The 18,492-nt window shown below is 42.4% G+C and overlaps 1 protein-coding gene across 5 annotated transcripts in view; it reads right to left on the reverse strand.

Annotated features, from left to right (window-relative positions):
- The window catches only part of DPF3 (double PHD fingers 3), a 170,789-nt gene that overhangs the window by 12,777 nt on the left and 139,520 nt on the right, over window positions 1-18,492 (reverse strand). For 3 of the 5 annotated variants that reach the window (XR_003990791.1, XR_003990790.1, XM_030481233.1), the window contains one exon: window positions 13,303-15,483. The exons of the other annotated variants lie outside the window; for them this stretch is intronic. Coding sequence is in view for 1 of the 3 variants with exons in the window: in XM_030481233.1 (XP_030337093.1) it covers window positions 15,404-15,483 (80 nt within the window). In the remaining 2 variants the exon portion in view is untranslated. Of the gene's footprint in view, window positions 1-13,302; window positions 15,484-18,492 lie in introns of those variants that run through there. 5 annotated transcript variants of the gene reach the window in all.

An 18,492-nucleotide genomic window follows, 5' to 3' on the forward strand; every position in this document is an offset into this window, starting at 1 on the left:
ATATCTTTTCCTGCTGAAAAGACCTCATATAATTCCTGATACTACCAAACTAGCAGAACCTGACATGACACTGAAATGTTCCTCCAGATCTGATTTACAGCAAGTGCAGAACCTCATTCCAACACCAGTAAATAGAACAAATGTGCCACACTATGCATCAGGGAGGAATTCATCCCAACAGCAGAATGTCGGCTTCCAGAAAGGTTGTACAGTGCTGGAATATATCACAGAAAACAACTCATACAGGGAGGTGAGTTAATCAGAGAGTTAAATAGCTTCAGTCACATTTGAAAAGAAACAGAAAGAATGGAATCAAACTTACAGAAATAAATCACAGCTAAATGCATACATGAATTCACGTGCTCACTTGCCTGCGTACACACACTGCTCATTGCAGAGACTCCAGCTAAAGACTCTCCCTTTCTCAAACGACATGAAGGTCAGGTTCTGTTCACTACTTTATCTCTGTCCCTCCGCAGCCATTCCTGCTCTCTTCCAGCTATCAGGCTTGACTGTCTCATTCCTCATTTGTCTCAAAAACACCTCTGCAGGTTTTCTGTGCTGCATCTCGTATCGACGGTGCCTCATCCTTGAAGTGATCCATCCTATTTTGCAGAGCCCTTCGTAAGAACCAAGCCCACCACGAACTTAAAAGCAATGGGCTCTTGAGAGCTGAGGATTGCTTAGGAAATATTAATAGTGGAGTAAGGGCCACAGTGGCTTCCTTTTAGTAGCAATGCAGAAATATTTTGCAGAAACATATCAATTTGTTCAGTCCATTGGGCTCCGTGAATACAAAAGAGTCCAATAAATGCCTACAGCCATATCTGCATAGCTGCAGATTGCTCTCTGTTAGCCGAGGGCTTATGGCATGTCTAAGGGAAAAAAAAATCTTGTGGACATGTCTTTCTTCAGTCTCTAAGTCAGATCCTCTTTCACATTAAACAACATGCCTTGTTGTGCCATGACCCCAACCTAATGTTTCTGGAAAGACTATTTTTACTTATGCCAGCAGCGTGATGAGGCACTGTAGTGTATGGCAAGCATGTCAGTAGATAATCAGAACACTGAAATTCTTTTTCCTACCCTCCCAGCTCTCCTTCTTCACAATCTCTCTATTTTCCATCTACTTTGGTTCAAAAGCCAGTGGTTTTCATGACCAATGATAAAATTCACATGTGCAAGGCTTCCTGATGCGGTGTTAGTGAACATCATCCCTGCTCCATATCACAGCACTTCTTGGCATTGTCTTTCTGAAAACAAAGCCCTGTAGCTGTGTTTGGCAGGTAGACTGAAAATGGCTTTTCTTTTTAAAGTTCAGCTTACAAACAATTTTGTTTTACATGAAGAACAGTCCAAAATGTGGTTCAAGTTATAGACACTGTGGTAGCATATAAGCCAGAGACCTGAAAGTCTTTCTTGCTTAATGTCATCACTTAATGTGGTCAAAATGAAGAAACAGTCTTATTTTGCTCATCTTGCGACAAACAGCATTTGCTATGGCAAAGGCGTGCAGCAAAGAGCCTGCAGCTGGAACTCAGTTAATAATTCAGGTGGTGGCTCAGCCCTGGCAAACCCTGGGCTCTCACACATCTGTATCAGCTCAGCAGATCTAGCAGGGGAAAGAAGTAACACATATTTATGGTGTCATCGAAGTCAATAGACAGACCTCTAAAATACACCCCAGCAGCAGTTCTGTTGAAGGAGAAGGTGATACGTTAACATCGACAGTTTCTAATCTACCATAACTATTCTCTACCTAAACTTTTGCTCTGCTGCAATAGCTATAAACAACATAGACAATAAAACTTGCAGTGAGAAGGTTTCCAACAGCTCATCCCTTTGTCTTAAAGCAGTATTTTAAAGTATAGATCAGGTCTGAAAGCTCCCTCATCTCTGTCAAAACTCTCCTCTGGATTTGAACCCTGCAACTGAGGCCATATTTTATAGTGACATCCATTTTTCACATGCCACTGGCTTTAATAGTACGCTATGTCCACCAGACATCTGGTCAGAGGAGTAGGGGACAAGCACATTCTTGCCTCCCACACCCAGTGCTATTGCAGACTGGTGGTAAGGGGAATTTTAACATAAATACCCTTAAAAAAAAAACAACACCTATCTAAAAATCTCTTCTGCTTACTCCAGCTGTATAACACTACAGACCAAAACTGACATTAAAGGGCAGGAGCAATCTGCTGCTCCCAGGCGCTCTGTGACCAGTGAAGGCCTTAGAACGGCTCATTAGTGCTTTTTCAATAATGGATTCTGCATCGCAAGATTAATTGCAGCCATGTGCTCTGTCACACCCGCCACAGACTATTTAAGTTAACAATCCAATCAATAACCTTTTTCAAACAAAGGCAGAGATTATCTTGAGGAAAAAAAATAAGCAAAGACTCCTTTTTTAAAACAAATGTGAAATTATTTATACAGAGTAAAAGGAATTTTTACTCACTTTCCAATTCTTTCCCTTATCTTCAGTGTATAGTGGTGGGCTTTTTAATCAATAGCATAACGAAAACCCACAGGGCTCCTGGCTATGTCACATCAGAATTTATTCCATAAAATATTCAGGTTTTAAACAAGTATAAATACATATTACAGATTTAATGACCTATGCCACAAGAACCCCATCCAAATAATGGAAGTTTTACATGCAAAGAAACTGCAAAATTTCCTCCTGCTAAGATTGAAAAAGGACCACTGCTATCATTAGACAGAATTATTACTGTTATTAGTACAAAATAAGGGAAAAGTAACTTGCAATTCTAATATAGGATATGATTTTATGGTTATGATATAAAAATTTAGCCCTCATTTGTCTGTCTAAGGCATGCTTACAGATATGTATAAAACATATGGGTTAGAAAGGGCCCTTAAAATGCAAACCATCCAAGCACACCAAAAGGCTTGGCTCTGCCAGAATCCCAGGGCTTGAGGAGCTGCAACTCTCAGGAAAAGACCAAACATTACTAAGGCATGAGGATGGGGAGCTCTTGGCATTTTCCTGGTCCTCCCCATCTTGCAGCATTAAGGTGTTACAATGCAGGAACATATGCCTGCCCACTCAAATAGAGGTACTCCAAAGTCTTCAAAAGTGTTTGTGGGGTAAGGATCCAAGTCACCACCTTCTATAGTATCTCTGTGGTACAGGGAAGCAGAAATATTTCATTATAGAAAAATCCAAAGCTTTTCTGGTGGCCAGGGCAGGGATAGGGGTGAGAGGCTGCAGATGAAGAGCTCTTGTCTCACCCCGTTTGGCACAGAGCCCTTCTGAACCCAGCTTCTTAAGAAAAACAAGCAAAGAAAGAAGGAAGTCTCACTCAGAGGCACCATTGGGTTTTACTGCTACTAGACAGAAGAGGAGAAGAAATATTACCAGTGCGATTTTCTATGTCCTGATGCAAATCACAGAATCATAGAATGGTTTGGGTTGGAAGAGACCTTAAAGAGTAAGAAAACTTGGCTGTTTTTCCCAGTGCCCACGGCACTGTGTTCCAGCACCACCAACTCTGCTACAGAAGTGAGTCCAAAAGGACTTGGGAGCCTCAGTGGATAGGCTGGTTAGTCTGATTTGGTCAGAGACCAACTTCCTCTAATCTCACATGCCACAATGTGCCAGTAATTGTTGAAGAATTAACGCTTTTAATAACTGATGGACCTCTGAAACCATTCAGCTGTAGAAGAGCTTATAGTTCCTATTATTTCATTTCCTGGCCCTATAGGCATTCTGGCCAGCATGGACAGAGCTTAAACTGAGCCTGCAGAAAGGGAAGAGACACTCTGCTGCATTAGCACCCAGGTCTGGCAGCCAGCTGCATTCTAGAGGTGCTCGTTTGCTCCTCAGTACTGCCAGTTCCAGTGGAAAAAGAGACATAAATCACAAACAATTGCTCAAATATTCAGCACCAGTAGAAGAGAGCCTGCTTCAGTTGATCACCCACGGGACAGATAAAACCCCAGTGCAAAAGATAGTGGTTCAGTGCCAGTTGCAGTTAGGCAGGTGCAATTGGAGTCAATGGGAACTGAAGGCAGGACAGATCTATGTTTGAAAGCAATTAACAGCAAAGATCTCAAGGAAGCTATAAAATGGTGCTGGGTGGAAGGTGACGTTCTCTGTTGATTCAGCCATGCAAACACCAAACGGCACAGGAGGGGAGAGAGCTCCTACCAAAATACCCCTCATCTCGAGGCACTCCCTGGAAAATCTTGTTGCCTGAGGAAACTCTACCCACCAGCTCAACTGGGTCACAGCTTTGACTCTACAGCGCTGTGCAATTTCCTCTGAAATGTTTTTAAGCATCAAGAGCATCAGCTAGGACAAAGAGCGAGGACTACAGAGGGCACATCAAGACCAAAGCTTGGCTCAAAGGCTGCTCACGTGCATAAACAAAATGAAGGATCTGCGCATACACAGACTCACGTGCACCCAGAGAGATTAGCTGCAGACAAGGCAGAGTAACTCCATCTGGCACGGGGTGGCGGGAGGAGCCGGGTGGGATTCAGAGGTGACCTCCAGAGCACGCAAAGAGAGAAGCCAGGAGCTAGTTATTCTGGGCAGCCTAATGGTTTGTCAGTCAAATCACTCCCTCCCCACGCACCACTCCCTTGGTAGCAGATGCCGCAAGTCTTACAGGAAAACTACTTGAGAAATGTTTTTAAATGGTTTTACTGCGATAGATTTGTGTGTGCCTTTCCCTGCACAGCCCCCCTTCCTCAGCATTCACAGTCCAGCCACACATACCTTAACAGAGAGAAATGGAAAACAGAAGTTACAGATTTTAAAAGCCTCTAAAAACTGCTGACAGCTAACTTTGGCACACACAAATCACCACTCTGAGAGAGTGCCCTGATTTGGGCTGGTGATGCTGGGCTCAGGTTTGCCAGAGGGAGAAGCCCGGTGGAATGCCCACTCTTCTGTGGGTGTCCCTCTCTGCCCAGACACACCTACCCCTCCAGACGTAGGTGGGACAAGCTGATACCTGTACCTCCATTTCATATCTCCTGCAGGTTTAGGCTAGGGCAGGTCTAGGGCACGGTGCTGCTCCTCTGTCCTCCCTTCTGAGGCTGAGCAGTGGGGATTCGGGCACATGCCTGACACATGCCACTCAGTTCACTGCAAAGATGCTGTGATAGTGCAGATAAAGGTGGCAAGCTGAGCTCTGCACATGTGCAACCCGGGGGATCAGAAATGACCCCCAACTTTAAAGCCAAGGAAATGTCACATGCCCACGATGTCCCATCTCAAAACCAGCCGGAACTCTGCTCCCTCGTCTTTCAGACCAGCCACTGTTAGCCACTGTTGGCCGCTAGACAAAATGGCTATTTCTTGCCTAAGAAAAATACTGTGGAAGCACTCAAATGACCTCGTACTGAAGCATCAGCTTGTTAATGCAGTGGTGAGCCATGCCAGCACTGTACAATTCCTGGGGGTGAATTAGGTCAGAGTGACCTCCAGAATACTCACCAGGCTGCATTGCTCAGCACTGCATTATGGGTAACGATCTGCTAATTGCCAGGAGGCACTTGGGCTGCTTACCAACACCAACAGGAAGGAAACCTGCCTGCAGGCACCGCACAGACTCCATATGCCGGGGACATAGCTCCTAATAATGAGAATAAACCCATTTATAGAGCAGGAACTGGCCAGGACAGACTCCGAATGTTAATGCTGCCCATCAGGTACACCTCACAGGGGTCAGCTTTGTGAGACCCCCCCAGCAATTCCACCCATGCAGCACAGGGCGGGTTTTGCATTTGGTTGCACGGTGAAGTAGGGGTGAGGTAGATGGAGATGAAAATGCGGCAGTGGGAGGAAGACTGCTTATCCAGACAAGATGAATCACCACAACCTGGAAAGCTGACATCCCTTTTGCCTGGGGGACATTTTTGTTACCCTTCAACAAACTGCAGTGGAAAAAAACCTCCGGCGCAGCTCTGACCTCGTCGCTATGCACTGCAGGCTCCCCAGCCAGGCCAGCTCACACACCACAGAGCTTTCAATCAACTGGCAGGCTCACTAAACCCTTTCAAAATGAGCAACCAAGCAAAAATACTTGGTCATAAACACTAAAAATAGGAATGGAGGACTGGGTTTTGTTTTGCTTTTTAACTTGGTGAAACCAGTTCTTCCTAGTGCATTAAATCCACCTCCCTGGCAGCCCATGTAGAACATCTCTTCCCCCCTGGGAGAGCCAAAATCCCTAGCTATAATGAGAGGAGGGGGGTGGTATTTAAAATGCTGGGGAAATGGCAGCCTGGATAGCTTTCCATGGGAGCATTACCCTTGTTAAAAGCCCCCATAAACCAAGGCACCAGCTCTGCCCCTCCTCCCTTCCCTTTAACCTGAACAAGGACTCTACTACCTGCTTGAATCCATGGCTGCTGTCCAAATACCTGGCCCTTCCCCAGTATTCCCAATGTTAAACAGCCCCGCTAACACAGCCGGACAGACAGCAGCATGCCTGCAGGGACACCCAGTGCTGCCCAACATACCCATGTTATCGAGGTAGCGCTCGGAAAGACCAGCTCCAGCATTTTCACATCTAACCCAAGCTGGCGGCAGCACTGTTGTTTCCCCAGGGCACTCCGACCAGGGCTTCTCCATTGGGATTACGTGGGAGAGCACGACGGAGGCGATGCTTCATGACATGGGCAACTCCCCACTAAAACCAGGCCATGTTCACCCAGTCAGTTCTGTGAGCATCAAGACAACCACCGCTGCGGTCCTCCTCAAGCACTGAGGGCTGCAGGGAGAACTTCAGAGGTGGTTTCACCCACAGGCCACGAAACAGCCAACGTAAAAGTAATTGAAAACAGGGTAGGCTGGGTTTACGCTGATGGATTGGGGGACAGGAAAGTGAAAAATGAGAGAGTATTACAAATATCTGGACAAACTCACTTTCTAGAAAGATTAAGGAATGATTCTAGACTGATTCCCTGCCAGCACGATACTATAAATTTCAAATCAAATGGCAAACTCCAGAGAAGTTATTTCTATGTCATCATTTTAATACTAAATAAATTTAACTACGCAGAAGACACAATGCCATTGCATAGGCAGTGACCTCATTGCTGTTACATGAGGTAAACACGTGCCACTGAGAGAAAGAAATTCAGCACATGATGGGTAAATGGTCGATAACCGATGTGAATACGCTGTAAATGCAAGAGGTCTGACTTTCCCACGCAAGCATAATTTACACTGTTGCTAATGTGATTGTATATTCAGACATAAGTAGAACTGCCTCACTCAACTAAACACAAACAAAAGCAATTTGGAGCAAGTTACTTCAGTCCCTCATTGATTTAAAAAAACTCTTTCAGCTGCCAAATGGGCAGTGTTCTCCATGCACACTCTCCATTGTTTGTAATGAAGTGCCAGAAGCTGGAAAAATCCCATCGTCTACTGATTTTTTCCCTTCTTCATTAGTTAAACCCCCTGTTTGGTTTGGAATTTCTAACTGCTGATTGAGATTTCATCAATAAGGCAGCCAGTTTTCACTTCTCCGTCAAAGTCCCAGCAACATCAATATCTAGAGGGAAGTAAGAGCCATAACTGCACCCTGCAGAGCATCAGTGCAAGCTCCATAGGGAGGAGTGAAATGTCTCAGTTTACTCTCCAAAAAATGCAATTTCAGGGTGATCTAAACATCTGAGTGAAGGAGTGAATTTGAATGAATTAACTGAATTTGAAATCAGTTAAAAACAAGCAGGAGGGGAGAAAGGATTAGGAGGCGGCTTTCAGGGAGAAACCGATTTTTCAGCAAGAGTAAGACATTTTGTGTGTTTCACAAACAAGAAGTTGGAATTTCAGTTTGGAGCAGTACCTTGCTTCAAAAGTGAGCTTGATGGAATTGTTTTTAAGAGAGGGAAGAAATACTCGCAAGTGAAATGTTTCATTCAAGCCTGCGCACACTTGGCAGTAAGAAAGGGTCATTTCATTGAGAAAAAGAGAATGCGTTTTGTTTCAAATCAAACCCAAATCTTTTCTCCTCACCATGGTATTTTTCAGTTCAGTTATTTGAACAGCCTTTCTGAGTAACTGTCCAACAAAATGCTGCCAGAGACACCATAACAGTAGGATTTTTTTGTTTGTTTTTCACTGGAAAAACACGAGATTTAAATCTGTGATCTAGTTTCCCAGAGCTCACCAGACCTTCTGCCCAAGATTAGCCAAGTCAAAGTGCAGGTTATTCTTTAACCTGTAACAAGTGAGTAGCATTATTAATTTGGATGCTTTAGCCTGCAAAACCAATACTTCATAGCTGCTAAACATCACATCAGATGAAACAAGAAATTAACTAGTTCCCCAGCAATGGACAACAATGTTCCTCATTAAACAGTTCACTAGTCCTATTTTTCAGCACTAGAGGAATTGCTTAACAGAGCCTATACAAAAGTAGAATATTATCAATCATATTTAATGCCAGAAAATGATCTTCCACAGTACTACAGGGATCTGCAGTCTTCTGACCCTGCTCTTAGCTGGCTGCTACACTGGTTAGTGGGCCTGTTGCTTGGTGGGTCTGTTTATGGCAGAGATTGGAAAGTCCTCCCCTACAGGCTGGTCTGACCAGGTTCTGGGCACCGCAACTCCTCTCACCTTTAACAACCTTAGAGGGCATTCATCACCTGCAATGTTCACTGTTAGGTGGGATCCCATCGCCCATGAGATGTTTGGCAATTCTCAATGATGGCTGCACTGAGCCTAATGGGGGCTGGTTCTTCTTCACATAATGTCAGACATGTAAATATGTAAACAGTCACAGAGGAATCTAATGGGTGTGGATGTGAAATCTCACCCTTAATGGAAATGAGGAAGGGGTCTTGGAGAGCAAATTGATGAAGAGGGTGACCTGGCCTGGCAAGGGAAATGAAACTGCTAACCCAGGGAAGGTCCTCTTCTCCAGGTGATGGAATACATGGCTCTGGACCATATGGATGTCTGAAGAGTAGAGTAGAAATATGAATTCAATTTTGAGAGATTTTTGGATTTGTGGATAGTTAAAAACTCTCTTCAGCCTCCAGGCTGATGGATAGATTCAGAGACACAGTTGGTGTGGAAAGACCTAAGAAGAGCTGGAACTTTCTTTACAAAATCCAAGCCCAGATATCCCAGCAATGGATGAGACTTCTGAGCCAAGATCCAGCTGCAGAATCCACTGCACCATAAATCAAGTTGTTGAGCCTGAGGAAAGGGCTGGAAAGACTTTGTCATTGTATAGCACACTTAAGTCACTCCCAGCAGAGCACTGATGTGAAGCAACTATCATTTGTACCAACAGTGGATAACTGATTTCTCAAACATAGGCTAAAACCACCCCATGTAAACTCCATCATACAAAGTGCTACATGAACGTGGAAGCTATGTCTCACTGGCTACGTGACACTAAAATAAAACTATCACTTTAGTTACAGCACAACTTTCAGCTATTTCCCGTCCAATGACTTTCTCTCACCTTGGAGAGCTGGCCTCAATACTGACTCCTGAAATCATTATATGAAGAAGTTAATGGCTGTTGGCTAATGAAAGAAATCCAAATTAATAAGCCAAGTCTTCAGCAACACTTGACAAAACTCTGTCCATCATCATTTAACATCTCTAATCTGCTCCAAAAAAAAGAAGGCTGTATCTGAAAGATTTGATCATGTTCACTTTTTTCCTGCAGTCCACAATGAAGCCACCGACACCGGGACACTAACAGCAAAGACAAAAAACGTAATGAGAAGGGACTTTGGTCCAAGCAAAAAATGACTCTCAACACCTGTGCAAACCTAGAGATAAACTAGAAGGTCTTACTGAGAATTGGTTATGGAAGATGAACAGCACTGAGGAATGAAACTCCACTCCAAAAAACCCCACTCAGAATAAGACATTGAAGGTTGGCTACATCTGTTCCTGCTCAAGAGGTTTCATGCATCAGCTGTGATTCCAAAGAAGGAATACCCCTTTCCAAGTTTCACACAGCGGCAGCCTCTCTCAGACATGCAGCAGCAGTTCCACGAGCTTCAGCCCACCACACAGCTTCAACATTCAAAGTGTGTTGCCTTTTCTATAGCAGTGCCATAGTTGGTTTGTAGGCCTTTTGGAGGTGCCACAGCTATCCTAGACAACATTAAACAAAACTGTTTGTAATTATATCCTGGAAGGCAATAATAGCCACAACACCGTGCTCCATGAATCTGTGCTTTTTTAAAGGTAAGTCCCATCCTTCTCCCATCATGGTGCACGCACCATGGAATCATGAAGAATTACAGGTTGCAAAGACAAAGTGTCATCAAACAACAGATGATACAGTAAACGTTTCTAACTCACACAGCAAGAGCATTTGTTGAAAAAGCAAAATATGCATTCAGGTCCTAAAATATATAGTGGTGAAATTGAATGACATGGATGGATATCATCTCTAAATCATTAAAACCAAAGATAGGACTAAACAGTGGCAAATGTCCAGCTTTGGTGTAGCAAAGGAAATACAATTTTACAATAATTTCCAAGGGACAATGGACATGTTAAACACATCAAGCCAAATTTGGACAAGCCCAGCCAAAGCTAAGGGAATAGCCACTTCTTACGTGCTCTGCTATGGGTTCTTTGTGTAGCTGAGGTCCTACTCAGCCGTCTTCAACAGTAGGGATGAGATGGGGTACAAAGAAGTTCACATCATTGCTAATGAGCATTAAAATCTTGGGTTTAAAGAGAAAGGTTTAGCCATCTGTAGGCTGATGGATCTGTGATTACAAGTAGGGCTCACAGCTCCAGGATACAAATTTAACCACATTAATTTGTCTTTCCCGATTCCAGGCAAAAGCTTGGAATAAATCTTAAACCGGTGCAATATTCTAGTTCGGGTTAAAGCAAAGAAGCCAAAGCCATTTCCAGCCCATCCAGAGAACTCAGGATTCCAACCCTCAGCTTTGCCAGCCTTCAACTCAGTCTCAGCCCAGGCAAACCTGGCTTTGGGGGCACCCGTTAGCTGCCACAGTGCTGGCAGACATTTTTAATCCCTCTTCCTGCCATGTCTGACTCTCATGATCAACAACAATTCTCCAGACAGGAAAACAAGATACCTTCCTATTAAATCTGCTCTGGGAGTTAGGGAACAGTGGGGTTTTCTCCTGTTCAGATAATTTCTGCAAAATTAAAACTTTCCTTTAGAACATTACTATCTCCAAGACTGTGGCTTAAAAAAAAATAAAAACCAAACAAACTCAACAAAAAAAAAAAAAAAAACCCAAACCAAAACAACAGTAAAAAAGGCAAAAAAACGTTCAAAGGAGGAAGACTTATACAGAGTTGTTCTCTGGAGTCTGACAGCCTGCAACAATAGCTCTGCTGTGGTAGGGAGGATCCCATTCATCCAAACAGGGTGTTGACAGACATCCATAAAGGTCAATTTCAACATACACTTTCACTCCTGGTTACCTTAGCAGAAATGTCTAGCTCTGCTCTCTGCATCCATCATACTTGGGATAATGAAAATGACAACTGAGTTAGAACAGGAGGTGACCTACTGAAAAAGAAAAGTGCACTGATGCCACAAGCAGGTTCCTTCCTTCCTTTCTTCGACTTCCCTTTCTTTGATTTGTCAGCGTTCAGCTTTGCCCTCGGTCCAACCTCCATCTGGGTCTCTATCCTATGCAGCACAGCAGAAAGCTCAAGAGGAGCTAAGAGAAGAAGAACAAAAGCAGCAATGGCCAGGGGCTCAGGATCTGTCGTCACATATCCTCCTTCCTCTCCGTTATGGGGCAGGAAAAGAAGATTATTTGCCCCCTGAGAAATCCCTATGGAAAAGTAGTTTTGTAGCCCTGCAATTCAGACTGTTGTAAGAATATCTGAGAGCAAATCACAGAAAGGAAGTTGGAAGTTGCTAGGAGGGGCTTTAAACGCAGCAATCCTGTCACTCAGTATGTGCTCTAAGGAGAGCATCATAGCTACCTTCTCAGTACAGCTCAGAAATAGTTAGCATCTTACCTCACCTTTTCAGCTGCCTCTGGTCCTCACTGCCCAACAGGTGAAAAGGAAGGAAAGACCTTTTTAGCCACAGAACAGCTGAGGACCATCCAGAAAGGAGTCCACAAGCTGCTCTATCAGATCCCAGAGAGGTTCCCAAGAGCCACAGTGACTGAGGACAGCAAAGGTAGCCAAAACTGCCTTTTGGTTTCCTCCTTCCTCCAATGAACTGGCTAAAGGCCATGCACAGGTAAAGGTTAAGTCTGAAGGCAAGCAACGAAGTTGTCAAGTCATATTCATCTGAAGAAAGAATGGAGAAACAAAACACTAATGGAAATTAAAATTACATATGTGAAAAATAAAACTTTATAGGGAAAGAAGATGAAAGAAGAGCAAGAATAGTTCATTCTCTGCTGCAAAGTCACAGACACACACAACTTAAAAATTAGGCAGGTGGGAGCCCATTTGTACAATTTTGTACAATTTTTGTATTGCCTGACTGGATTAATTTCTGATGTGTTCTTTAGGACAGTTTTGCCATTTCATCTGCTGGAAGGGAAGGGGGCAGTTCACTACTCTAAAAAGATCTGTACCCACATCAAATCACCTAAAAACAACACCTCAGTTGCTATTTTTGAAAGCAGCTGCCAAAGTAAAAAGGGCCATCTATAGCCTCTACTGGTAGCAGAAAAATTGATGGGAAGGCAGAGGAAAGGCAACAGACCTTCATAAAAATGACGGCAGGTCTATTAGGGAAGAGGACACACAGTTTCCTAAAGAGATCGCATCTGTCCTGAAAGAGTATTCTCTCTTTCTGTTTCCATCCTGTATAACCATACTACTAAGATAATGTGATTCCAAAAGGGAAAGGGAGGGTTCGTGTCTGCACTGTGAAATGCAGCAAAGGGAACACCACTTTCAGTTACTCCAGTGACTAGATTAGAAATGGCGTAGGCAGGGTCAGGGCTCCTTAAGGCAATGTCACTAAAATCTATACGAAAAGCTTTCATATAATTTAAACTCCACCTTTAAATTGAAATTAACTTAATGCAACTCTATTAATCTCATGGAGAAAGCTATTAAAATACGAACAGACTTAGGGACATCCTCTATTATCACACTCTTAAAATGAGTCCTACACAAAAGCAGTATTTTATTTCCTGCCTGCCTCCCCTATAGGAAGCAACAGGACTGGTTTCTGTAGTTCAATGAATGGAGAAGAGAAAGTAAAAGAGAAAAAGAAAAGGAATTCTTGGTTAATGTCATGCTTCATTAAGAAATAAAAAACAAAATCCAGGGACAAAAGTCATAATTTACAAAATGGAAAAGGGAAACAAAACCAATAGAGGAGGAAGTTTTATTTTATGCTTCAAAGAGAGTATTATAAACAATGGAGGGCTTAGAAAAGCATATGTACAAGTATGTTGTTCAACAATGTCTTTTTAAAAAAGATCATTTGCGCTAAAAAAGACCTTGTGGAATTGGTTTGATAAAGTAATATTTACAGAGGAATATACAGTAGGGACGTTGGAAGCAGAACTTTTATTTGGAAGGAATATTACACAAACTGAACACAGACCTTACAGTTTGCAAGTCTTCATGACAGTTGTGCGTCTTGTTATATTTTGATGAAATAAAATTTGATTTCTTTTTTTTCTCTGGAGGCAGTTCACCACTGGAAGTTTAGAAACCAATAAATGACAAAACAAAATGATCCTGCTAAAAAGCCCGATTAGGACATAAATTTTGTCATTTAACTTAGTGGGAGAAGGACTCAAGTCTACCAGACTTCTCACATGGTTATTTCTGTCCCTATATGTTAATCTGGGAAGAAGCAGGAGAAGGGGAAGGGAGAAGAGGACAAATCTGTTGCTACTGACACATGGAAACCTCTCAACAAGGTGAGCTTGAGTTTCAGGTGTGCAAGAAAAACAATGCAGGATGAGGCTCTCTGGCAGCTTCACCTAGTCAGGATGCATTTTTTGCAGACATACCTTTTTTCATTCCAAACCCCAACACAAGCCACATTAACAAAACCACTTTTTCTATCTGCACCCTGCGTCTATACCAATAAGTACGTCTGGCACCCCTGTTACCGAGGAGAAGCTAATCTCAGAGCCAAGTCCAATACCCTTCTCCTAGGACACAAGGCTATCCTGCAATCTTACGAGACTGTACCACACATGACAGTGAATGGTCCTGTGCTTTCCACTGTGAGCAGATTTGGCAGCCAACAAAATCCTCCAGTTCTTGTAAGAAGCAGAACACCTTATTTCACTGAGATGATGTCTTAGGATTTGGGATGCGAACATCCCTCACCGCTGCCTCACAGTACAATTTAGGATTGTAGCTGTGGAAACTCACATTCTTCTGCTGAGTAACTGTCGCCCTGTTGCTTACTGCTGACATATGGGTGCACCTATACACTTTTCAAAGTCCACTACCACTTCAGAAAGGGCTAAGGTACACAAGGTTTCTACAGATGGCATCATCCTTGACTCCAATAGGAAGATCCATGCCAAGAGCACCTGAACATTTAGATACTCTTCTTATAACCAACTCACAATCAGCTGTGGAATTACCAAAGAAGAAAAAAACAAACCTAAAATTAAGAAAAAGAGAGTTGTTCTCCTTTTTAAACCCTTTTTTTTTCTTTCAGCAGAAGCATTGCAAAGTTGCTGAAGAGCAAACCTCTCTTACTGTGCAGAAGAGACACATCAATCCTACTGGGAGAAGACAGTCCTTAAAATGGGACACAAAATCTGGCAACAAAAAAAAATCCAGCCACTGAGCCTGATCTTTGCTATTTCAACAGGGTTTTTGTTCAGATTTGTGCCTAACACAGTACAGCAAAGTAAGTTTTAAGCATCTAACAGGATAATATGATTAAGGAGAAAGTAAACCAGAACAAACATCACTTACCACATCCAATTTGCAAAAAACAAAGATACCCAGCACATGTATGAATGGCTTCTTTAAAGTAAGAGAGAGAGCAGAGTTGATCTTTATTTTCATTATTTTAAAAAAGTTTTTCCTTAAAGTAAATATTCAGTCTTTATTTTACATTAAGTGCTTTTTAAAATTTCATGTCTTCACAAAATTGCATCTAAAATTTGAAGTAAAATGTATTTAAAACAAAAATACTGTGCAACTTCAGCACTTCTTTTCTTTCTTAAATATCAAAATAAATAAAATAGTTAAGTCTTTTTTCAGTTTGTTTGTTTTTCAGTCAGTTCTACTGTAGATCAATTCCAGTTTGACCTGGGTTTGTACACACGCTTAAAAGAAAGTGAAATCAAGACTTTAAAAAACTTCTTTGTATTGCACCAGCTTAGGGCATCCCCAGAACTTCTCTCAACAGTTGGCAGCCAACTTCCCACAGTCCAGGCTCCTGTGCCAGATGAAACACGGGTATGGAAGGTCAGGGCAAGGAGAGGAGAAGTATCAAAGCATCTTGGCTTCTCTCGGCCTTCTTCTGAAATATCTTGCTTGAAGGATGCTGGAGTCCATGAGGGCACGGCTGACTGCAGAGGGAAAGGCAACACAAAGTAAAACTAAGCAAACTCAAACAGACAAGAAAAGCAAGTGTTCAGAAAAAAAAAAAAAACCAAAACAAACCAAAACAGAAGCAGCACAAAACAACCTTCCAACATTGCTTGCATTCTACTTTTCTGAAAAAATAGCTTGACAGACTCAGTTTTAACTGACTGTGGGAGCCACAGGTGAATACAAAGCAAACAATAGGATATGAAGGAGCATATCCAAAAGAAAGGCACCAAACGCTGTCAGTCTTTTTTACTGTGAACGTAATTAAACAACCTTCATCATTCAGCGTAGGTAACTGTCTCTTCACTAGAAGTTAAGGTCTTTGCTTATGAAATCCTGCTCTAATTACCTTGCTATATTACTAATTTTTTGTATAGCACTGCAAGTGTATGCAGTGCTGCACAAAAGACATCTTTAGAAGTCTTGAATGATAATGCATAGGACGGCAGCAATGTGGTAACTTCTGGAAATAGAAGAAAGACTGTATATCGCAGACTAAGTTACATGCTGCTAAGGTCCTGAGCAGGATGAGATAAAATAATCTCTTTATTTCCACAACATACAAGTACCTCCCCCCAAGTCTTCCCCACACCTCTCATATCAGTTCTGGATGACACAAAGGTCCAAAAACTTAGGAGCTGCCCGTGACCAAAAGAATAACTCAAAGATACAAACTGGTGGCATCCCCTTAACAGGGCTATCGGAACTTGAAATCACAACAACTGGGGTTTTTTTTCCTAAATGTTATTACAACTTGTCTGCTCTGAAATTGGTAACTTAACACTTGTGGAAATACAGACAGGGACATGAAAATAGTTCTGACCCAATTTCAGTATTCTATGGTATTTATAGAGTTTGGGGTTTTTTCAACTCTGGTAGATATCTGGCAAAGAGAACAAAGGTTGGTAGATTTTATTGTAATGGCTCAGTTAGCAAAAATTCAGCCTGGCTACATTCCTGCACTGTAAGGGTTTGTCAAAACAACCACATGCCAGCATGAACAAATGCATGTACCTCATATTTTACATATACTCGTAGCTACAAATTTTATAGAAATGAGAAAAAATCACAGAGAATAAGAAATGGGTGTTTATTGGAAACATCTACATATGTTGCAGCACGAAGCACCCTGGGCAGATTTTGCCATTTTTATAAGAAGACAACTCCCATTGGGGTCAATACAATGTTTGCTTGAGGAATTGGTTTGGTAAAACTGCTTGCCATGGGGAAGAGGCAAATTGCATTAGGAGCCAGGCTTTGAAAGCTCCATAGTTTGATGGTATTTGAATTATAATTTTAGGGCCCATCTCAAAACATCATTGCAAGAATTAACCGAAGAAAGGCAAAGCAGGCAGGAGAGAACACAGCAGTGTCCCGGCACAGTCCAGACTCAGCGACTCCCTGGGTGCAGTTCTCATTTGCTCCATGCATCAGCAGGCAGCAAACTGAGTCTCTGTCTTCAATCAAGAGCCTAAGCTGAGGTCTGTAAAATGGCAAACTCAAAATGAATAACTAATGTAAAAGCTCAAAGGCAAAACAATGTGGGGAGGGGATGCATTCTGCGGAAACAAATGGCCATCTCAGAGCTTGTCTACACCATACTAGCAAGCGTATTAACAGTGAGGTTTCATTCGATAAAAGCAACAACTAAGAAAGCCCAGAGCTAATCCTTCTGAAGCCAGTGGCAAAGTTCTTTCTGGCCCTTTTTTCAGCAGCCTAGGCTCATCATTTATGACCTTACCACATATATACAATGTTATTCCAAGCACCATTATATATAAAAGAAATAAATACCCAACCCACACAAATGGGGGGTGGCCGGGTGGAGGGAAGAGATGTAAAGTAAAGCAAACCAGATTTCAGTTCCATCCCTGTTCTGCCACATGCCTCATGGTCTCCTTTTACTTTTTAACTGTTATCCCAGAATCCTGTATTTTCTTCAAAGTTTCTCAATATATATTACCATGCTTAAAATTTTATACTGTTTTCATGAAGGAGCTGAGGTCTGTCCCTGCTAAAATGCCAACTAATTAGTGCCACAAAAGGGAATATGCTAAGGATCAGTGCACACTCTACATAGCCTTTCTTCTACCTAATCAGCTGCTCAAGCAGCACGTCACTTCCTTATTTCTCCTGCTCCCATCTGTGAATCAGAGTTTGCATAGGATGGCTCAGGAAATTATGTGTCTCCTCTAAAATCCCTTAGTATGGAGCAGTAGAAAGGTGCCTGAGCAGACAGCTCACATGATTAAACACAGAAAAGTCTGAATTTAGGGCCTGAAATGAAACATCCCTTTATTCACATTTCACATTGGAGCTGTCATTTTGGTACATGGTTTGTGTGGGAGCATATGTTTCAGGAGAATCTTTGGACAGCCTTATGCTAACCTTCCTCTAATAAGAAGGACACCTTTGGAGGAGGACTGGAAGAGCAAGGCTTGTGATTAGTTGAAGGACTGCGCCTTCAGTGATCTTCCTTATGAAGCTCAGAACAGCAGGTCTTATTGAACTGCTGAAATCACTGGGGAATACAGAGCATCACTTTCCTTTCTGATTTCAAAGATGGCTGTGTTTTTCAGGTACAACCTGGAATTCACATTGAAAACTCTCTTTATGCCTTCCTAGTTTGGTTTGGGACTTACATGTCTTTGACGATACAATTGACACTGTGCAGTTCCCTCATTTCTGACCTGGCTATGCTAGTGCCAGGCTTTTCTTTTTCTGTTGGGTTTTGTTGTTGGGTTTTTTTTTGCACTTACAAAATCTCCTCCTGTATATTTTCTGCCTCATTAACATCATCATCTTCCCCTTGTCCATGTGAGAGGGTCTCATGCAGCAGCCCCTTTGCTTTGCTTTCACCTTTAACTTACAAGATACCAACCTTCTTTCCCTGTTCTCAGCCTTCACTCTGGCAATATCTGCCCTGAGAATATTTCATTTCCATATCAACACTCCATTCAGTATTCACCATCAACAGTACTTTACAG

This window comes from Strigops habroptila, chromosome 4, assembly GCF_004027225.2.
Source record: "Strigops habroptila isolate Jane chromosome 4, bStrHab1.2.pri, whole genome shotgun sequence".
In the NCBI taxonomy this organism is placed as follows: Eukaryota; Metazoa; Chordata; class Aves; order Psittaciformes; family Psittacidae; genus Strigops; species Strigops habroptila.